Here is an 18,663-nt window from a genome sequence, read left to right on the forward strand (position 1 = left end):
TTATAATAAGATTGTGATAAATTTTTTTAAATCTTTATAAATTTACAAATTTATTATTCTCAATTTATGTTATCTAATTTAGATCTATGAACCTTAATACATAAGGAGGCTTACAACGTTGATTATGATTTGAAGTATCCAAGTTTTCTAAGTTTATTAGCCAATTTTATTTGAACTTGACTGATAAATCTACACTATTAAAAATTTAAAATTTTAATATTTTTTAATCGGAGGAGTCTTAGCATTCCATGGCAGTGTTGCTTAATGAATATCATCATCATAAGCCTTATAGTGATTCATGAATTTTTTTTAAAAATATTTATAAGTTTAAAAATTCATCGTTCTCAATTTATAGTATCGAATTTAGATATGATACATGAATACACTAATAAGAATTATATGAGTATATTAATTTTGGTTTGAAATGATTCAGAATTTTTAAATTCATTAATTAGTTTCAAATAAACCTGAACGATAGACCTAAAGAACTTCAAATAATTTCAAATGAAAATCAATTTACTTCTAAAAGTTCCTAAATGCCCTTAGATCTAAATTTTGACCGTATAAATGGAAAATAACAAATTTTTAAACGGATTGAGAAAAATTTAGACATCCACAATAATTATGTGGGAAGAAGAGAAGGTTATAACGGAAATATAATACATAATTTTGAAATTTAATTAGATACGTGAAATAGATCACGTGTTTTTTTTAAAAAAAAGTCACAAAAAAAAATTAATATTCTAATTTTACCCAATAACGCGGAATGACCTTATTGCCCACTGGGAGGCGTGACCTATGAAAATTCATTCACCAAATCCGTTGAAGCAGTCAAATTCGGAGTCGCCGTTCAGTAGTTATCTGGCGTCGAGGTCCGTCGTGCAACCTCTCCTCCACCGACTCTTCCTCATCCCCGAACTCCCATCTCAAGATCTTCAAATCAGCATCGGTCGTTGACCAATCGAGCAATGGACTCTGCCGCCGTCGAAACCGAAGAATGGACGCTCGTCGATGCAGAGTACTCGATCTCCATCTCAGAGAATCACTTTCTTCTTGTCGATTTAGCTATGCGCCGGATAACAGTTTCTGATGCTTTTTGATCTGGTTCTAGAGACGCAACCTCTTGCGCTGACGCGACTGCCGATTCTCGTTTAGAAATTGGATCATCTGGCATCTCGATATGGTAAGAGAGAGACTCGATCAGAGTTGTGCGAACTTGTTTCACCTTGATCTCTGAGCATCTGATCTGATGGAGAAATCCTTGGTCTTGAAGGGCTTTGTGGATGGTCGGATCGGTGATAGATTTTGCTGTTCCGCTGTACAGAAGAATTTTAGGAACAGAAGGTTCTGCAACAATATCTAATTCGTCTGATCAAGTAAAGCATATTTGGTCTTAATTGTTTTCTAGGCTGATTAAGTAATGATAATTGTTCAGATGCTATAGAGAAGACTGCTGAGAGCACTGCAGAAGCTCTGGAGAAGATAGCTAAGATAGCAGAAGAAGTATCGTCTGACATCGCCGGTGGACTCCCTGATGGCGCAAGGCTCAAGAAGGCGGCTTTGCAGATGGAAGAGATTTGTGAAATTGTTGACCAGGATTCAGTAAAAGCTGAAGCCTTTATTCAGAAGGTCCTTGAACTTCTTTTCCATATGAAAGATCTTATCTCTTCTCGGTATTTGCTTGACATGGATTTACTTGCATCGATCTAAAGTCAATTTTAGTTGGCATCATAAATAATACATTTAAAGTAGATGCACGGAAATCTTATAATTGCTTTTGTTCTCTTCGAGCTTAGATCACGTATGCTCAATTTGCTTGTTTCTTCTCTGTATTCTCTTTGGCAGTGATTCCAATCTGTTGTGGTTTTTTCCTATCAATGTTGGTAATTAGATTGTGGACTGTTCTCTTGTGGTGATGGCAGGTTGATCATATAAAAGTGCAGGTAGATACGGTGATTGAGCCCATCATTGAGAAAGCAGAAGAACTAGAGAAAGAGATCCGAGAAAAGGAGACCAAGCCAAATGCTGTTCCTGATCAGGCAAACTAATTGCTTGATCAATGAATGATGTCCATTAAAATTCAGAAACTCGTCATTGTTCAATGCTCACATGTCCTCAACTTTCTGTACATAGAATTAGGTTTGTAGTTAAGGCTGTAAATAATTGGGATGTCCAAGTTTGCATTGAATGCTAAAGTCGTGTGGCAAATGGTAGCTGCAGGAACAAGCTTGAACTATTCAGTAATTGACATTCGAACTGTGTCTGCACTTTTAGATACAAATCGAGCTTCTGCTGATGAATGTGTTCATTCGGATCTTTGGATTGGATGGGTATCAACTCATGCTTGCTTTGATTCATTGGAATAGATAATTACTTTTAGATAAATGTAGATTCTAAGTAATGCTTTTAAAATTTGATCCGGCCAGCCGTTTCAACCAATTCAACCAAACTCGGCAGTAAATCCACTATGGCCGTTTCCTTACTATCTTGTGTTTGTGACAAGTTCGACACCAATTAAATTTGAATTTTTAGATTGTTTTTCCTCTCATTAACTTAACTGCTACTATACAGTCTGAAATCTCGATAGTTAACATGTTGATTTATTCGATACAATTGATATAATATAACTTTTTATATTTAAATTTTTATATATTTTACATTTTTTTGATAATTTGGATATTCAATTTTTACGATCTGACTAATCTCATAGTTAATTGATTCGGTCCCATGCAAATTTTTTACAGGCCATCAAGTTAAATGGGAAAATGTAGATGGATCCTATAGCGAATGAATCAATGTTATAAATTTTTTAAACTCTCCAAGTATAATGTGTCATGGATGAAATTCAAACCCTCATTGCCTAGTGAGTCCGTCTCACATCGTACTGTCACACCATAATCTCAGTTTTTTTTGTTGTATATAAGTATAGTTGGTATTAATTAATGTAGTTTAATAAATATAAGTTTATGGAGATTTAGTTATATCTAACTATATATTACCCTGCTAGAGAGATGAATCCATTATAAGTTGGGACTAGCAAACAGGATGAATTGATCATGCTGGTGAGCCCTAGCAAGTTGAACAACTAGTCTAATTAATCCATTTAAATAGGTCTAATGGGTTATGATGTGGTAGAAATCTGTCATCTCATTTGAGATTGCTGACGAAACTTTCTCCTGAGTTATCGTTGACCTTACATAGATTAATGCTCGTTAAAGGGTTTGCTGAGAGTTACCCGATAAACCCCTCCGATATTTAAGTCAGCCTTGGAAGAAAAAAATTAGTAAAATCGATAAGATAGCAAAGAGTAATGTTCTCATATTTGTGATGTTGATATCATTATCGTATATAGGAAGAAGAGATAGATGAAAAACTATATTGTCTTTGTCTAAAACGTGCACCATGCCTTTTTCATATTCATCAAAGGACACATTTCTTTGCAACTAATGTGATTGTAATCGCTGTGTCAAATTGACCTCAGTTGAACTCCCAAGTCTTTGGCTTTTAAATACTCGGGTGATCGAGTACTTGGTCTCGAGCTCAAGTGTAACGCCCGCCCTTACGTGGGCCCTTGACGGACGCTACAGTTTCTTACTTTACATTCATTCTTTCATTTACTATCATATACGAAATCTAAAACTAACGGAACAGTTTAAAACTTTGCAGCGGAAACATAATCTGTTAATTTCTAACAGGAGTTCATATATGATAGCATAATATAACTGAATAGTAACACTAACCTAAGTTGCATAGCAATGCTAGGTTATAAGGTTCTAGACATGATAATTGAATTTCTAAACATGATACTTAAGACATTGTTTAACAGGCATAAACAAAATCCACGGCTTGGTCAAGTCACCCCACACACATCTTCACTGCCCTGTCCTGCTGCCTCCCATTGCTTAGTACCTGTTAACTGGATCTGCAATATAAGGAAAGTATCTATAAGCATAAAGCTTAGTAAGTTCCTTTCCTACTCACAAAATCCATCGTTACATAGCATCATAACATTTAAAACATGAAAGCATATCAATATCTCTTAAACATGCATATTCAATCACATTTGTATCATAAACATGAAAATCATTTCCTTTTGAAAACATTTAAACATAATCATAATCATTCTTGGGGATCCCTGGCTTGGTACCAAAGCGCGCTCCCTAATAGTCACTGGGGTAGCGAGCCGCCAGCCTAAAAGGGGTCTACCAGGCCCAACACCTTGGAATTGGTCACCTGTGGTCTCACTAGGCCCAAAACCTTGGTATTGGTCACCTGGATTTCTTTAATGACAACCTTGGAAGTCGAGTACCAGCCATACATTAAAGTAAAATAATGATATACATGCTTCCTTTTCATTTTCATCATGAATGTTCCTTTCATTTCATTATCATAACATAATGAACATTCACTATCCTTCGACCTACTAGACCTACTATCCTTCGGCCTAGGAGCGTTCTTAGGTGCCCATCCCTTGGATCCCTTTCCGGGTCCGGTACAAGCCTCGCATTAATATAACATACATTCTTTTCTTTATCATAATGTATGTTCTTTTAACATTCAGTCAATTTACATATTATAACTCATAAGTCATAGCATACACCATTCCCTTTCCTTTCATAGTGAATGTTTTCCAACATTCCATTATTCATTAATCAGGTATAGCCTAGACACGTATGAGTCTTCCCATAATATTCTTTAATCATTTCATTACGCTTAATCTATGTCTAACACATCTTATCATAACTTAATCTTACTTGGCATAGAGTAGGGTCATGGAGCATAGATCATCAGGCATATCATTATTTAAATCCTAATTTGCTCCAACCATAACCTTTCCTTAAAGAGGTCAACCACTCATAGCATATCATTTCATTTCATTCGAACCTGTTTGAATACAACTAACTATGATACTTGAAACCCTCATTCAACTAACCCAAATTTCTTAGGATTAGAGCATTCTTAGGGTTCTTAACATAGACCTGTTCTCATCGGTTGCATTCAACATATCTTTGAAGCCCTAATCTAGGTTTGGTTGAACTTCCTTCATAAACTTAGCTTCACTAAGCTTCATTCACCTTAAACCGACCCAAACAGGAGATTATATCCTTATAATCGATCAGAAGATCAATTGATAGGCTTAAATCGATCCACGGGTCGATTCTGTTCATAATTTTCCTCACAGTACTCTCTGTAATCGATCAACCGATCGATTACAGGAGTTTAATCGATCAGAAGATCGATTTCCTCGTTACGGAGTCCACAGTAGGCTTGGTAATCGATCAACCGATCGATTACAGCCTCGTAATCGATCAGCTGATCGATTACGGCCCCTTAATCGATCGGGTGATCGATTACGAGCCGCGATTTCCATCTCATTAAGCCGTGTAATCGATCAACCGATCGATTACACGCTTTGGTAATCGACTAAGCAGTCGATTACCATCATCGCTGTTCTCGGTTAAGTTCCGTCTAACCAAAACTTTTTACAACATTTATTCTAACAACTATCTAATCTATCTTTAAATCTTAACTTGTAAAACATGATCGAATTCTAGGTTTTCAACAACATAGTTTACACATGCAATACCTTAAATCTTGTTACCAACATACTGAAAACAAAAACATTTAAACATGCTGTAAACCTTAACATGCCGAACAGAACATAGTTTATCTCTACGGTAAACAAAATGCATGACTACAACTCATATTCATAGCTATTATATCGCAGGTGAGGGAACTTACAGTGGTTTCGAAGTTCTAAAACTCTACCCAACCAAAAGCCAAATTCCTCTTTGCTAAACCTCCGAGCTCTTGCCGTCGACTTCTTGAGCACCTTCGGCCAGAAATCCACAGGGAAGAAAGCAAGGAGAGGAGAAGATAGAGAAGCGAAAAAGGAAAGGACTCGAGGAGAGGAGTTTATAAAGGAGAGAAGTCGGCAGTTACATTACTGCTCGTAACCCTTGATCCCACGACTTGACCCCACTACTTATCTCTTCGTTTGGTTTTAATGAACTTCATGAACCCTCAGGTTTAACAAGCATTGCCCTCATTCCTTTAACAAGAATTGATTACTATCTCATATGGTTAGCTTGGCTTGCTACATATTGGAGGTCCAAGGGTCAATCCCTGGCGCCTCCACATTTCTTTCTCTTTTTCTTTCTTTTTGCAAAGCCTTTATGCGTTAACCCATTAAAGCAACATTCTTAAAACATAATTATTCATTTCTTTTTATCATAATCAATTTATCATTTACGCTTAATTATCCAGGAATTATCGTAGGGAAATTGCGGGTGTTACAGAGAGTTAGAATGGTATCGAGAGATCCCGACAAGTCATTCCGATATTCAAGTTAGAGTTTTGCGGGAAGAAAGAGATTAAGAACTTGAAAAAAAGTCGGATTTTGTATATGCATACCTGTGCCCATAAATATAGACAATCTTTTATAAAGTTATCCATATATTTAGTCTCTGAAAGATCAACATCTATTTAAAATATATTTCAAAATACGTACTACCATTTATGATATATTTTCATATACTCATTCTAATTGTCCATGTCTCTGGGGACTGAGATGAGGTCGATCGAATAGAGGTGAGCTCATGAGGTCGGTGTCAGGACCCATGGATCCAAGGCTTAGGTTGCCAACTGGTTATCCTTTAAAATTTATCTAATCTTTCTTTATCTTGCCTAATAGTTGTAATACTAGATTTAGGATTACATGACAACTTTGCGCTTCCGCCTTATCATTGACCATAATAGCTCACGGATTAATTGAGCCAAATAAAATTAAACAAATCAATGGAGCTGAACCATTCACCATATGACCCATCGTCACCATGAGTTAGAGAGAGTTAAAAGTAGGAAAGTAAAAATATGTGAGGTAAAATGTGATCGGATCTGTCCTGGAACCATCAAACAATTCGGGTCTGTCGACCCCTCCACCAGGGCTCAGGCTCGGTTCCAATTCAATAAATAAATACAGCCACAGCATACTCGAACCACTCCACGATTCCTCTTGCCTTTTTATGGTTAATTTTCCAATAAAATTCGGACCCCAAACGTCGACGTCTGCGGACCACATCGGAAGCTTTAAATCATATCCTTCTCCGACTTTTTATGAACCCAACGCCCGTGTCCTTTCTTTTTCCCGCAGCGCCAGCCCAAAACCTGCCCTCCACTCTCCACCCTCCACCCTCCACCCCGCCTCCCAGTCCCACTCCGCGGCACGCATTATTCTTTTTGCCCGGAAGACTTAATTTACCCATCGACGAGGCGCATCCAAATTAATCCGTAGCCGTACGAAAATTACGCATTTTAATTACGAAACGTTCCTGACTCGTTGATTGGGACCCACCGCGTTATATCCGACAAGGAATGATGGGATTCGCGAGGATGGCGGGGTCGGGTGCACGTGAAAGACGACATGACACGTGCAAAAAAAAAGGGATTAAGCGGGGTGCAGGCAGCAACTCCGACGAAGACGACGCCGGGGCACGCGCACGACTTTTGAGGCGAGGGCAGGTTCCGCGCTCGTGTGATTCCGCCGGCCGTTGCTCCCACGCTACCTGCCGATTGCTGCTGTATTATCTTCTATTACGAACGGTACTGAATCTGTCACACCCAGACGGCCACCCATTCCATGGTTGGATACGCGTGCGATCGATAAAGTTACCAGTGGGAGTGCGTAATCACAAAAGTAATGGACTCGTCGTTTTCGGCACAAAAGTCATTGATTTTGACCTTTTTTTAAAATATTGTTTGGTGGGTGGCGCAAATTCGGCGATGTCAGATCTGCATGTTTTAATCCTCGGGTCCGAACGAAGGAATTAAGGCGATGTTGGCAATTAATACAGCGACGTGGAATTCCTCGCCCAGCGACGTGCGCTTCTCAATAGAGTCCAAGTCCAACCCAACCGTCTCCAGCATGGATTTGGACTCCTCCATGTCGTTCTCATCCACGAAGTATCCACGAAGTTGGTCGATCCCAAGGCACCTTCGCTGCTGCTTCTCATCCTATTTATGTATCATCTCTCGGCTCATGCGACAGCCAATAGTAGTAGAAGTTGAATGGAGGGAGGGCGGTGTCAGCGTCACCCGAGACACCGGCAGGCCACCGGCGTATGCCCCTACTGCCTCCGGGAGTGCCTCTTCCGCCTGCCTCACCACCACCACCACCACCACCCCTCCACCACCGCCGACCTCAGATCCTCATCCGTCTCCTCCTCGCCTTGCTCCTCAGACGACGACGCAGAGGTCTCTTCCTCGGAGGACTCCTCGCCCATTCACCGCCATAGCCCAAAGAGCACTGCCAGGGCCTCCTTTCTTTTCCGAGCAGAGATTTGCGCGGTGGCGAGTGGGCTGACAAGGAGTCAGTCCCTGGTTTTCTTCGAAGCAGACGGAAGGAAGGAGGGGAAGGAGGAAGAAGGAGGAGAGAAAGGAAAGGAAAAGGCAGAAACTGAGAAATCTTGGAAAAAGGGTAAGGTTTGGTGGAAGCTGATGAGTGGTTCGAGGAGGTGGTGGAATAACAAGAAGGAGAGCCGCGGCGTATCCAATTTGATGCACTCGCAGACCTTCAAAGAGAAGTCCTCAGCCAAATGGGTCTTGTTTGTTTAATTAACTAACAAGAGAGAACTCCTAGTTGTTCTTTGCTTCTTTGATATATTGATTTCTTCAGTGTGTGATTTGTATTTCGTCGTAGTACTATTTTCTGTATCTTTTGTCTACTCGATCGCTGTGTGTTTCATCCTAAAAGGGTGTATCTGTTCCTGTTTCTGTTTCTTTCAATTGTACAGAGGACGGAAGAAATGAAACATTGTTGCACGACCATGAAAGGTTCTTTTTCTAATCATTATCTCTGTTCTGTTCTTGGAGTATTCAAGAAATTTAGTAATAATATAATTTACTAATTTAATTGTAAGGCTAAAATAATTTACTATAATCGTTTCAAAAAAAATTCTTAAACAAACTTTAAATAAAAAAGTCTCTTTAATTATTTATAAAAATTAAATTAGCATACAAATTTAAAAGATAGTAATGGCCAATGATTCACCAACCGGCCCATGGCCAGGGTCCGACTAAAGAATAATAGTTGAAACTTGTAGATCAATTTAAGAATACATATATATAACTAGGCATGGTAAATATAGAATATAGAAAACTCATATCGCTTCCTAATTAATATTAATATAAAACTCAAGGAAAGACAAGAGTTACCATGATCAGAACAAGATATGTTGTATGTATGTGAACAAATATGCACACAAATCACCTACAGAGGAAAAAACAACTCAACAAAATGTAGAAAACCTAGATTTTGGTTGACCAAATAAAACTTGGTCAACTAAAGCAGTTAACCTTATAGAAATTTAAAAGTAGAAAAGGTTTAATATTTAATCAACCAAAGCAAATCCTTAGGGCAACTCACCTTTAACAAAAGTAGTCATTTAATTAAACTGCCACAAACCAAGGATGGATCCACGAGAAGAAGGTGGGCTGGACTTTGGGTGTGGAAGTTCCACCCTGGACCAAGTAAAAAACTTTTTTACAAAAAAATTAATGTGCAATAAATTTAATAGTGAATTTTTTTACAATTTTTTTTACAATAAGTAATAATGAATCAACCATAATTTCTAAGCTCGGACTCATAGGAAGCTCCTCAATATTGATACTTGAAAATTGGCACAAGGTTAATATTAAACATGGCTAATAAAGGCTCCATAAGTAACTAATCTTCTATGTAGGTGAAACATTCGTATTCAGTATAATCTACCCATGTGCACAACAAGATGGCCTTTAAATTCTCAAGTCTGCTACAAGCTTGATGGCCTTTAAATTTCTCCACAGCTTCACGCTCAAACCACTACATCCTAGCTTGAGCCTTTGAATCAAGTCAACCTACACACTTAACCAATATGTTAACAATATATTAATTGCTTGCTTTAATTCGCTTTGTTAAACATCAGAACAACTAAAGACTAACAATCTTCTCATTTTTAAAATTTGCAAAATTTTAAGCTAAAGGAAATGTTTTAAACTTTCTCTAAATCAATTATAAACTTGCCCTTAATTAATTCTTGCATCTGGTGAACACATAGCGCCTCAATCCATGCATCTAATGAACAATCATAAATAGTTATTCTTTATCTATATCAATCAGAAACCAATTACGAAAATTTTATTCCTTATCTATTATGTTCCATGAATCAAACCACATCATAACTTTCTCTCATTCAACTACATTTTCCTACTATAAGTCCCAAAGGTAGAAAATAAGAATGAGCCACCGCTTGTGGAAGATCAGATTGACTCCTGTGTCCAATTTGAGCTATATTTATTTACAAACTCGTCTACTGATTGCCTCGTTGCAATCTCTTTTACTTGGACCTTCAATGAATGAAAGTTAATTATCACCAAAAGAGAAAGGAATAAACTTCTAGAGCCTGACTCTGAGAGCAAGAATGTTAGACATTTTCTTCGGCAAAGTATGTACCAATTGAAATTGTTGTGCTCCTGCCAACGGCTGCAATTTGTGGAGAATGCGCCGGATCTGGATATGCGTATGAACACTGAATTGTTGTGGCAAGAGCAGTCATTTTCGAAATCGATTGCTCACTCACTTTGTATCGATTTGAAATCTCAAAGCTTGTGAACTTCCAGTCCCACTTTGTTTTCTTAAATTCGGATCAAGTTCCAACATCTTAGTCTGTACTCTCACCTAATCGTATTAATTAAGCATTCAATTGTAACTCGAAAACCTGCATACTAAAGTAAAGTAACGCAATTGATGCCTAGTTTTTTTTTATTGACCGATAAATGTCTCATAAATCGCCGACTTTGTTATTCTCTTGGCCACTGGAATTCCAAGTTTGCGGCGCAGAGCGCGGTCTGTGAGTCCACCTCATTGAAGACTTTTGAAGTCAGATGGACCCCACGGGACCGACACTGATCGCCCATCTCTCCGACAGCTCCCCTTCATTTCACACAGAAAACCCACAAAGCTCGTCTAGGCTAGCACAGGGAAGGGGTCTGTCCGTCTGACTGTCATCTGCTATATCCGCCGTCCGTTTCTCTTCCCTTCCGTAACATTACGCGGTATTTAGCGGGTGGATTTTTCTGGGGTGTTTTCAGCTCCGCCATTTCTTTTCGTCGTCCTCGAAAAGATTCTTCCAGGCACGAGCGCGGCCCACGCCAAGTCACGTCGCGTCCGGTGAATGAGACGCGTTGCTGCTTCCCTGTGTCGTTTGTCGATCCATAATTCCCAAAAACTAACAAACACTACAGCGCTCTCTTCATAAAAATGTCAAATCTTTGTACAAAAAATCAAGCATTTAAACACGAGTAGTGTGATATACCAACTGGCGACCCACTATGTCACACCCACGAGTAGTGTGATATCATGGAGGCATGCAGTTGTGAAGCACGACATGCATCGCCGGCACTTCACTTTTCTTGCAACAAACGAATGCAGAGAAGATAAGAGACATAGTCAAACCAACTGATGATGCAATTTCACGAATTTTTTCTGAAGGAAAAGAACCAAATTTTATTACATATATATCAGTTATTCAGATTATACAGTAAGCCAGAGTCATGATTGTCGATGCGGTAAATTCTTTATCAGATTGCAGAATCAAAAGAAGAGTTCAATAGGCAAAGCAAAGTTACAATGGATTTAAACCTTATAGTTACATTATGTGACAGACTTTTATCGGTAGAGAAAAGGCAAGCATTGCAGCAACGAAACTATCTGATATACTTAAAAGCATCGACCATACTCATGGAGATGGAGGCCAATCAAAGCCAGTGATTACGTCACTGAAGCCACCTCCATAGAACCTTACTTGAAAACCATCCAATTGAATTCCATTCTCATTCTCCCAAATGACATCATCATCAAAAGCCTCCTCGTAGCCTTCTTCATCGTCATCCATAAACTCCCATGAGTATACAGAAGAATCTGAGTAGGAGTCCGCACAGTCATTCCAAAAACTTTGTTCATAACGGTCGACGATGTCTGGTCCCAGCACCTTGAGACTGGAATGCCTCTCCTTCAGGTACTTCTCGTCTAGTTTCACATCCCAACAACCTCTTAGGTCCAAGTACTTGAGATTCCTGCACTTTGAGAGGATTTCGATTATAGCTCGTGTCGTCAAGGGTTGGTAGGACATTTCCAAGTGGCACAACTTGGTCATTGTTTTGGCAATGGCGTATGCCTCTTCTTCATGGCAGTCGAAGTCCCTGAGGACCTCTGCTGGATGCATTGTACGCCGGAAGACAACTAGGGATCTACAATGTTTGCCAAATGCTTCAATGGCACGAGCACTAATCTTTGAGCAGTAGCTGACGTCCAAGTAAGTTAAATTGCACAATTTTGGCGCAACAAGTTCAGCAATTGAATCATTCATTTCACTTCTTGGAAGCTCCAACCTCTGAAGGGAGCCAGCACTAGACAAATGCAAGAACAGATAGAAGAACACAATAATGCCAACCAGTCAGCAATCAAAAACGCCCATTAGTTCCCACCTAACTCAATATATAATATGAAGTTACCATGAGAAAAGATCAAGACAAAGTGCAAAGAAAAGAAAATGACATTTCAAAAAGAAAGTGAAGAAAAAAAGGAATGGCAAAATCAAATCAAGCATTCAAGTACATTGTCATTGGCAACTGTTACTAACAGTCACTCGCCTTGTTACTCCTACATCAAGTTACAGAGAAAGCTCCAAATAAAGAATAATTTCATGGAAGTTTTGCCGTTTTGTACCACAAACTTGTGATCAACAGTAATGCCATCGCATTCATTATCTATCAACAGTTTGTAAAATTGATAGTGATAACGATAGGTCTACTAATTAAGTCACTGTTTCACCAAGTTATCTCCGCCCATTAAGCAGATGCATTAAATGCAGAACCATACTCATGATCACCACCACGAGGACCAGAGGTATGTTTGTGGATTAAAAAATTTTGAATCATGAAAATCAGAAACAATAAGATAATTGGGGTGAGATCTACATACTGGTCTGCGATGAATGTGAACATGGATTCAGTATGGAGGCCGGAGACGCTGAGCCTGCGAAAGGAGCCACAGCTGCGATCTATGAGCATGTGAAGCATTTGATCGAGCTGCTCTGGCTTGCAGCGCTGGCTCCATTCGTCGATGTCGATCTCCTGCCAGCAGTAGGGGCCGGACACTGTTCGCGACCAAGATTTGCAGACCCTGGGGATAACGGAGAGGATCTCCTGAAGAGGGAGGTTGCGGAAGATGAGGCCCAGGGCATCAGGGATGAGCTCCTCCCACGCCCTTACTTCACCGCCTTCAGCCATGCCCTCGGAAGAGAGTGGAATTAACCTGCATTCCTGTTCGAGCAACCATGTCAAATGTTAATCAGTTTTCTCTTTTTCATTTTGTTTTAAAAAAGAATTCCAAGCAGCAAAAACAAATTTTGACATGAGTGTAAGATTTAGCAAATGGGATGAGTTAGATTCACAACAACAAATAGCGAGTTAGAAACCAAATCAATGCGAAGATTGAACAATGGGACAGATCCACAGAAACATTGACAAAGAACCCTAAATCTTCGTAATGGAATCATGAGAGTGAGAACGAGAAAAGGAGGAAAAGCAAAGGGCTTATGTTCAATTGAGCACCTCGAAGTTAAGTGAGGGCGAATATTAACAACAATAAGGAAGAAGAATATAATAGAGCAGGAATCTTAGAGGCAAGATGAAGAGATTCTGCCTTAGATGCACAAATAACTGATCTTTGCCCAAGATATTGTATAAGGAAAGCTCCTGCATTAAAGAAACATGTTCACGGAGGACGCAACCCCAATTCAGGGAAATAGCTGCAACAGGCAGGACAAGCAAGCAACAAGACGAAATTTTAATCGTAAAACATCGCTTCCGACAAATAATCCACGATGAACAACAAAATCAAACATGAAACAAAAATGGGAAAAGATCGAGGCTTGAGCGTTCAGTCTTCCGTTACGTGAACCAGAACGGCAAGGGATCCACAGCCAAAAGGAAGAAACGCCAAATATTGCGTCTTTTATCACTTTCAGTCTAATTGAGAAAAAAAATGGGAAAAACAAGGCCAAGTGCGATTTTGTTGCTTCCAGATCGAGTGAAGAAGCTGCCAGCATACGAATCATGAAAAAAAATGCCATCTTGAGTATTCCTAACCATTCAAGACGAGAAACCCTCGCAGAACCATATTTATCATGGCAAAAAGAAAGAAATACTAAAAATCGCTTTTAACAGAACGAGAAGAGGGAGAGAGATGAAGAAATACCAAACGTCAAATACACAAGAAGAAGTGTTCGGACGAAATCAGCAGCTGCGAGCGAAAATGAGAGAGAAAACACTCGCAGAGAGAGGAGGTGAGGCGAAGAAGGTAAGAAGCTCACACTGAACCGAAGAAGGCAGAGGAAGTGCAGGGATTGCCAAAGCCAGAAGACAGCAAAATGACTTCAATATTACAAAAACAAAAAACACTGATAAATGTACTTTATAATTTGCGCCAAAGAAAAATAGATTTGTCAACTTAATCAGTGTAAACACTCTCAGTCAAATTTAACTTAATTCTCGAGCCTTCACTAGGAATTGGGAGGCCGTGGTGGTGCAGAGAACCATCCTTAGCCTATCTTGACCTGAACAAAGGCAGGAATCAGACAGCCAACTACATCTCTCAGTTGAAATGTAGATGAAGGCAACTTGTTGCAACATCACAGTGGAGTTTCCTGAAGCTCTCTGACAGAAGGTAGCCAATTGGCCCACTAACACAGCTCATCACGAAGAAAGATCGAATCCAAATCTCAAATACCAAACAGCTGTGAGCCTGAAATACTCATTGAAGCATCTCTTCCATTTTTAAGTTGTCGAAACTGGCCAAGGCGTGCTCATCCATTTTTCCAATGTCCTAGCTGATAGTAGCAGCCATTGACCTACCAATTGGTTGTTTTAAATAAATCAAAACATTACTCTCCCTCACTCTGTCTAACAAAGTCCCAGATGGAGTTGTCAAAAAGGCCAGCCCATGCACCCCCACTGAGGAGGTTGTTTAAGCATTCAGTAACTCAACAGACAGTTGAATTCAATTGACTGATAGGTAGCTCATGCCGAGCCAAAAAAACGTACGTGGAACTCACAATCAAATTAATGAATATTCTGCACACATCAAAGCAAATGACATGAAAACTCGAAAACCTATTTTAGATCCAAACTTAATGACCTCGAGCGGCAACAATGGCTAGCTGAGTGCACCAATCATAATGCATTCTATTGAAGCAGACGGAACATGAGTCTGAGCTGATCAGCAATGTCAAATTTATGGCGAGGAGCAGAGAAGGTGATATATAACTCTTATATAATTCGTTTACCTATTAATTTATATACTATTTTACAGTGCCCCATTTATGATTTTGCAGAAATATATTAATACTTGAAAAAATTATTGCAGCTAAAAAAAATCTTGGAAAAGAAGAGATGCTGTTAATTTTGAGAAATTGTTCAATTCAATAGATGCAAAGAAGCAACTAACTTCTTGATACAAGCCAAACGGGCTTCCAGGAGGCAGGAGCAACTAATTTCTTCTGAATAGGACTGTAATTTTGTAAAGGAATTGAGTGATGCTGATGCACAAACTCTTTTATTGGAAAATAAACGAATTCAAGTCGGGATTAACAATAACCGATCCGTACGTTACATGTTTAAGCTTTACTGTCCACTCGTGCTATGTTAAATAGATACTTTAAAGGCTTAAAATTTATTGAATATATAAAAAAAATCTATGGTATTCTGGATACGTAGAAAGAGCCGACGTGCTAACATTATGCAGTTTATTAGGCATTTTTTATCATTTTAAAATTTACTTTACAAAGCTATAGATTTATATATACAGGCAACACAAACTATATATATATAGATCAAACCAGAGTGGAGCAAGTGGAGGTGGAGGGGTCAAACAGAGCAGGAAGCAGATATTTCCTACCGTCGACCCCATTCGCGTTGTAGCTGGCCCCAGTAGACGGGTCCACGCTCAAGTCGCCGGCGTAGCCAGGATAGGATCCCTTCGCGTACACCCCGGGGCACGCCGTGGCCGCCTCCAGTGGCGCCGACTTGGGACCCTGGTAGAAGCCGTCTCCGAATGGGTTGCTGACGGCGCCGGCCACCATGCTTGCCAAGTTGATGATCATGCCATCGGCCCCGACGTCGCCGTTGGGCGCCACCAGTGGCGGCGTCTGCGGGCCATAGAGGGGCTGGTGGAAAGGCCAGGCGCACTGCCCCGGGCACTGCTTCGCGGCGTTCCCCACCCAGATGTAGGCCGCGCCGGACTTCCGGTTCGACCCGTGCGAGCCGCACCGGTTCATGCAGAAGCCCTCGACGGCCACGTCTTCGCCCGTGAAAACCACCGCGATGCCGCCCTTCCCGGGATTGGCCTTAGCCGCGAGCTCCCACACCTGCGACATCTTGAGCGCCTTGCCCAGCGAACACTCCTCGTCCGAGACTTGGCCGGCGACGACGATGCTGGTTTTCTCCCTGTTCCCGGCTTTGGACAGGTAGAATTGGTCGATGGTGTTCCACCACTGAGGCACGGAAGGGGCTACTGACTGAGTCTGGGAGGTGGGCGAGAGGGAGTGAAGGAAGTCGGTGATGATGGCCTTCTGCGAAGGGGTAAAAGCCCCATACCACATGATGGAAACAGGGATGTCGCCATGGAGCACTGCCCCATTGTGGTACGTGAGAAGCTCCTCCGGCTGTTGGACTAAGCTTGTTAACCTTCTCGCTCCCATACTCATCTGAACTAAGATCACAAGAACAAGCAACGCTAGAGCTGTTTTAGAAAATCGCAAAGAAGACATTGTAGGAAAGATGAGCCGAATATATTTGAGTCTTGGTGCTGAGTGAAAGGCCGAAGGGAGGAGTATTTATAGGTTAACAAGCATGAAGCTTCCCCTCAGCTTCCTGGTACACGAGTATTGATTGTTAGAATGCGACACCTGGGGACACGAATGCATCGTCATCCACTGTGCTGGCCAACCTCGCCGTGTTTTAATTTAAAAATATTGAGGCGGTCAAAAGGTCGATCGAAGTAAATGGAAGAGACCGATCACGCAGATTCCGCCGCCGACGATATGGTGGGCGGCTGAGATTTGCATGTGAGAGCGGAAGGTTAACGGGCCGCCCCCCTCACAGCCGAAGTTTGAGTTAGTATTCAAGCTTGTCTGTCGAGACAACTGTGCATCAATTATTAGATGCTTAGTGGTCCTATCCTTTGTTGGAATATCTCTCGACGATGCTTGAATAACGGCGGCACGCACGCTGGATTAGTAGGGATCCATTCTCACAAATATCTATTATCGATAATTAATTAGCGTCGAAAATGAAACAGGAATATTATATCAGGAAGCATTGAAGTATTGAAATCATTATTAGTTGACAGCTAGAACGCACAGTGTCTGCATTCCGTGGACAGTGCTTGCAGGTCCACTCTTCCAAATTCCAATGCTCTTAACGTGCGTTGCATGGCTGCTTCGCTGCGCTCCCGTCCAAAAAGAATTCACATCAGCACGCCGCGCGCCTTAAAGCTTGTTTAATACGATCATGACTTTTGGTGCACAGAGAAGTTCAGACCGAGCCGAATTTAACACTCGATATCGTGTCCTCTTTACTTAGATTCCACCAATTATTAATATCTTTAAACAAAAAATTTATTAGTGAGAAGATAAGGTCGAGGAATGGAGCCAGCCATATATTTGATTGACAATGAGACAAATAATGGATAAATAAATACACTATTGCCGACCTCTTGCTCTGGTGCGCGTCAAAGTGCATGGCACCGGCCCAGCTCCTTCCTCTTTGTTCCATGCATCATAATTCAGTACAGTGATTTTGTGGTCGGTTCGCCTCACCTTCCTGCGGCGCTTAAATTATATTAACACCCAATCAGTCTACATAAAACTCATTTAGGGCAAAACATCAATTGCGAGCATCTCTGAACAGGTATATCATGGTCGGTTCCAACAACTGTTCTTATTTCAATCACTTTTGAACTTCTCTAGAACTGCATGTTGAGATTGTTCGTAGAGATGAAACTAACAGTGAGGCTCGAGGCGTAGCAGGCCATCTTCCCAACTACTCGGTTTTGGATAAGCCCAAAGCTGTGAGAGAGCGTAGAGGATGCCATTGCACAGCAAAGCTGCTGCCTCCGAAGAGCTTTGTAGCTTAATTCTGTGAAGCTGCATCATGTCTCAAGGGTACGTGCCTGCCAAATGGTCAATGCCCTTCGTTCTCTCTTTTGGGGGCATGACAGTGCAAGCATCTCGCAAACTAGAAATACCTTTCAATTTGGTTCACGCGTCTGGGTGTTGACTTGGAGGCAAATAATAATGCCACGGAATTTAAGTTACTGGATTCTTTCATAGCTGTCTCACAAACTCCTAGCAAGATCTATCTACTGCATTTGTTTTTGCAGTTGGTAAGGTCCCGATCTTTTAAGTTACACCTTGTACATATCTTTTTTTTTAAGAAAAAAAATCTAAAAGAACAAGATGAGAAGCTGTAAAACTTGCTAACAGATATACCACACAGCTGTTAGATTCGTCAAAAACCAGCTGATATGCATTGTTCTGTTCTGTTATCTACATTTCTCACTACATA

General features: G+C 40.5%; 4 protein-coding genes across 5 annotated transcripts; 2 read left to right on the plus strand and 2 right to left on the minus strand.

Annotated features, from left to right (window-relative positions):
- The first annotated feature begins 848 nt into the window (after window positions 1–848).
- Window positions 849–2,296, plus strand: LOC141828309 (uncharacterized). The gene is made up of 5 exons (XM_074715712.1): window positions 849–1,018; window positions 1,112–1,183; window positions 1,274–1,344; window positions 1,436–1,629; window positions 1,923–2,296. The coding sequence occupies exons 1-5, from the start codon at window positions 969–971 to the stop codon at window positions 2,046–2,048; spliced, it is 513 nt and encodes a 170-aa protein (XP_074571813.1). The 5' UTR covers window positions 849–968; the 3' UTR covers window positions 2,049–2,296.
- Window positions 2,297–8,067: 5,771 nt separating this feature from the next.
- Window positions 8,068–8,848, plus strand: LOC141828390 (uncharacterized). The gene has a single exon (XM_074715815.1). The coding sequence runs from the start codon at window positions 8,068–8,070 to the stop codon at window positions 8,611–8,613; it is 546 nt and encodes a 181-aa protein (XP_074571916.1). The 3' UTR covers window positions 8,614–8,848.
- A 2,738-nt stretch (window positions 8,849–11,586) lies between these two features.
- On the minus strand, window positions 11,587–14,536 carry LOC141827751 (F-box protein FBW2-like). 2 transcript variants are annotated; one of them, XM_074715068.1, is made up of 3 exons: window positions 14,412–14,536; window positions 13,019–13,359; window positions 11,587–12,444 (listed from the first exon to the last, which is right to left on the minus strand). In XM_074715068.1, exons 2-3 carry the CDS (start codon window positions 13,324–13,326, stop codon window positions 11,775–11,777), a joined length of 978 nt encoding a protein of 325 aa, XP_074571169.1. In that variant the 5' UTR covers window positions 13,327–13,359; window positions 14,412–14,536; the 3' UTR covers window positions 11,587–11,774. The 2 variants fall into 2 exon arrangements, with proteins under 2 accessions (XP_074571169.1, XP_074571171.1); XM_074715070.1 differs by having other exon boundaries at window positions 14,297–14,418.
- Window positions 14,537–15,809: 1,273 nt separating this feature from the next.
- Window positions 15,810–16,892, minus strand: LOC141826725 (protein PHOSPHATE-INDUCED 1-like). The gene has a single exon (XM_074714012.1). The coding sequence runs from the start codon at window positions 16,863–16,865 to the stop codon at window positions 15,930–15,932; it is 936 nt and encodes a 311-aa protein (XP_074570113.1). The 5' UTR covers window positions 16,866–16,892; the 3' UTR covers window positions 15,810–15,929.
- Window positions 16,893–18,663: the final 1,771 nt, after the last annotated feature.

This window comes from Curcuma longa, chromosome 4 (assembly GCF_044706935.1).
Source record: "Curcuma longa cultivar G26 ecotype Majalengka, Jawa Barat chromosome 4, ITB_CL_G26_1.1, whole genome shotgun sequence".
Lineage (NCBI taxonomy): Eukaryota > Viridiplantae > Streptophyta > Magnoliopsida > Zingiberales > Zingiberaceae > Curcuma > Curcuma longa.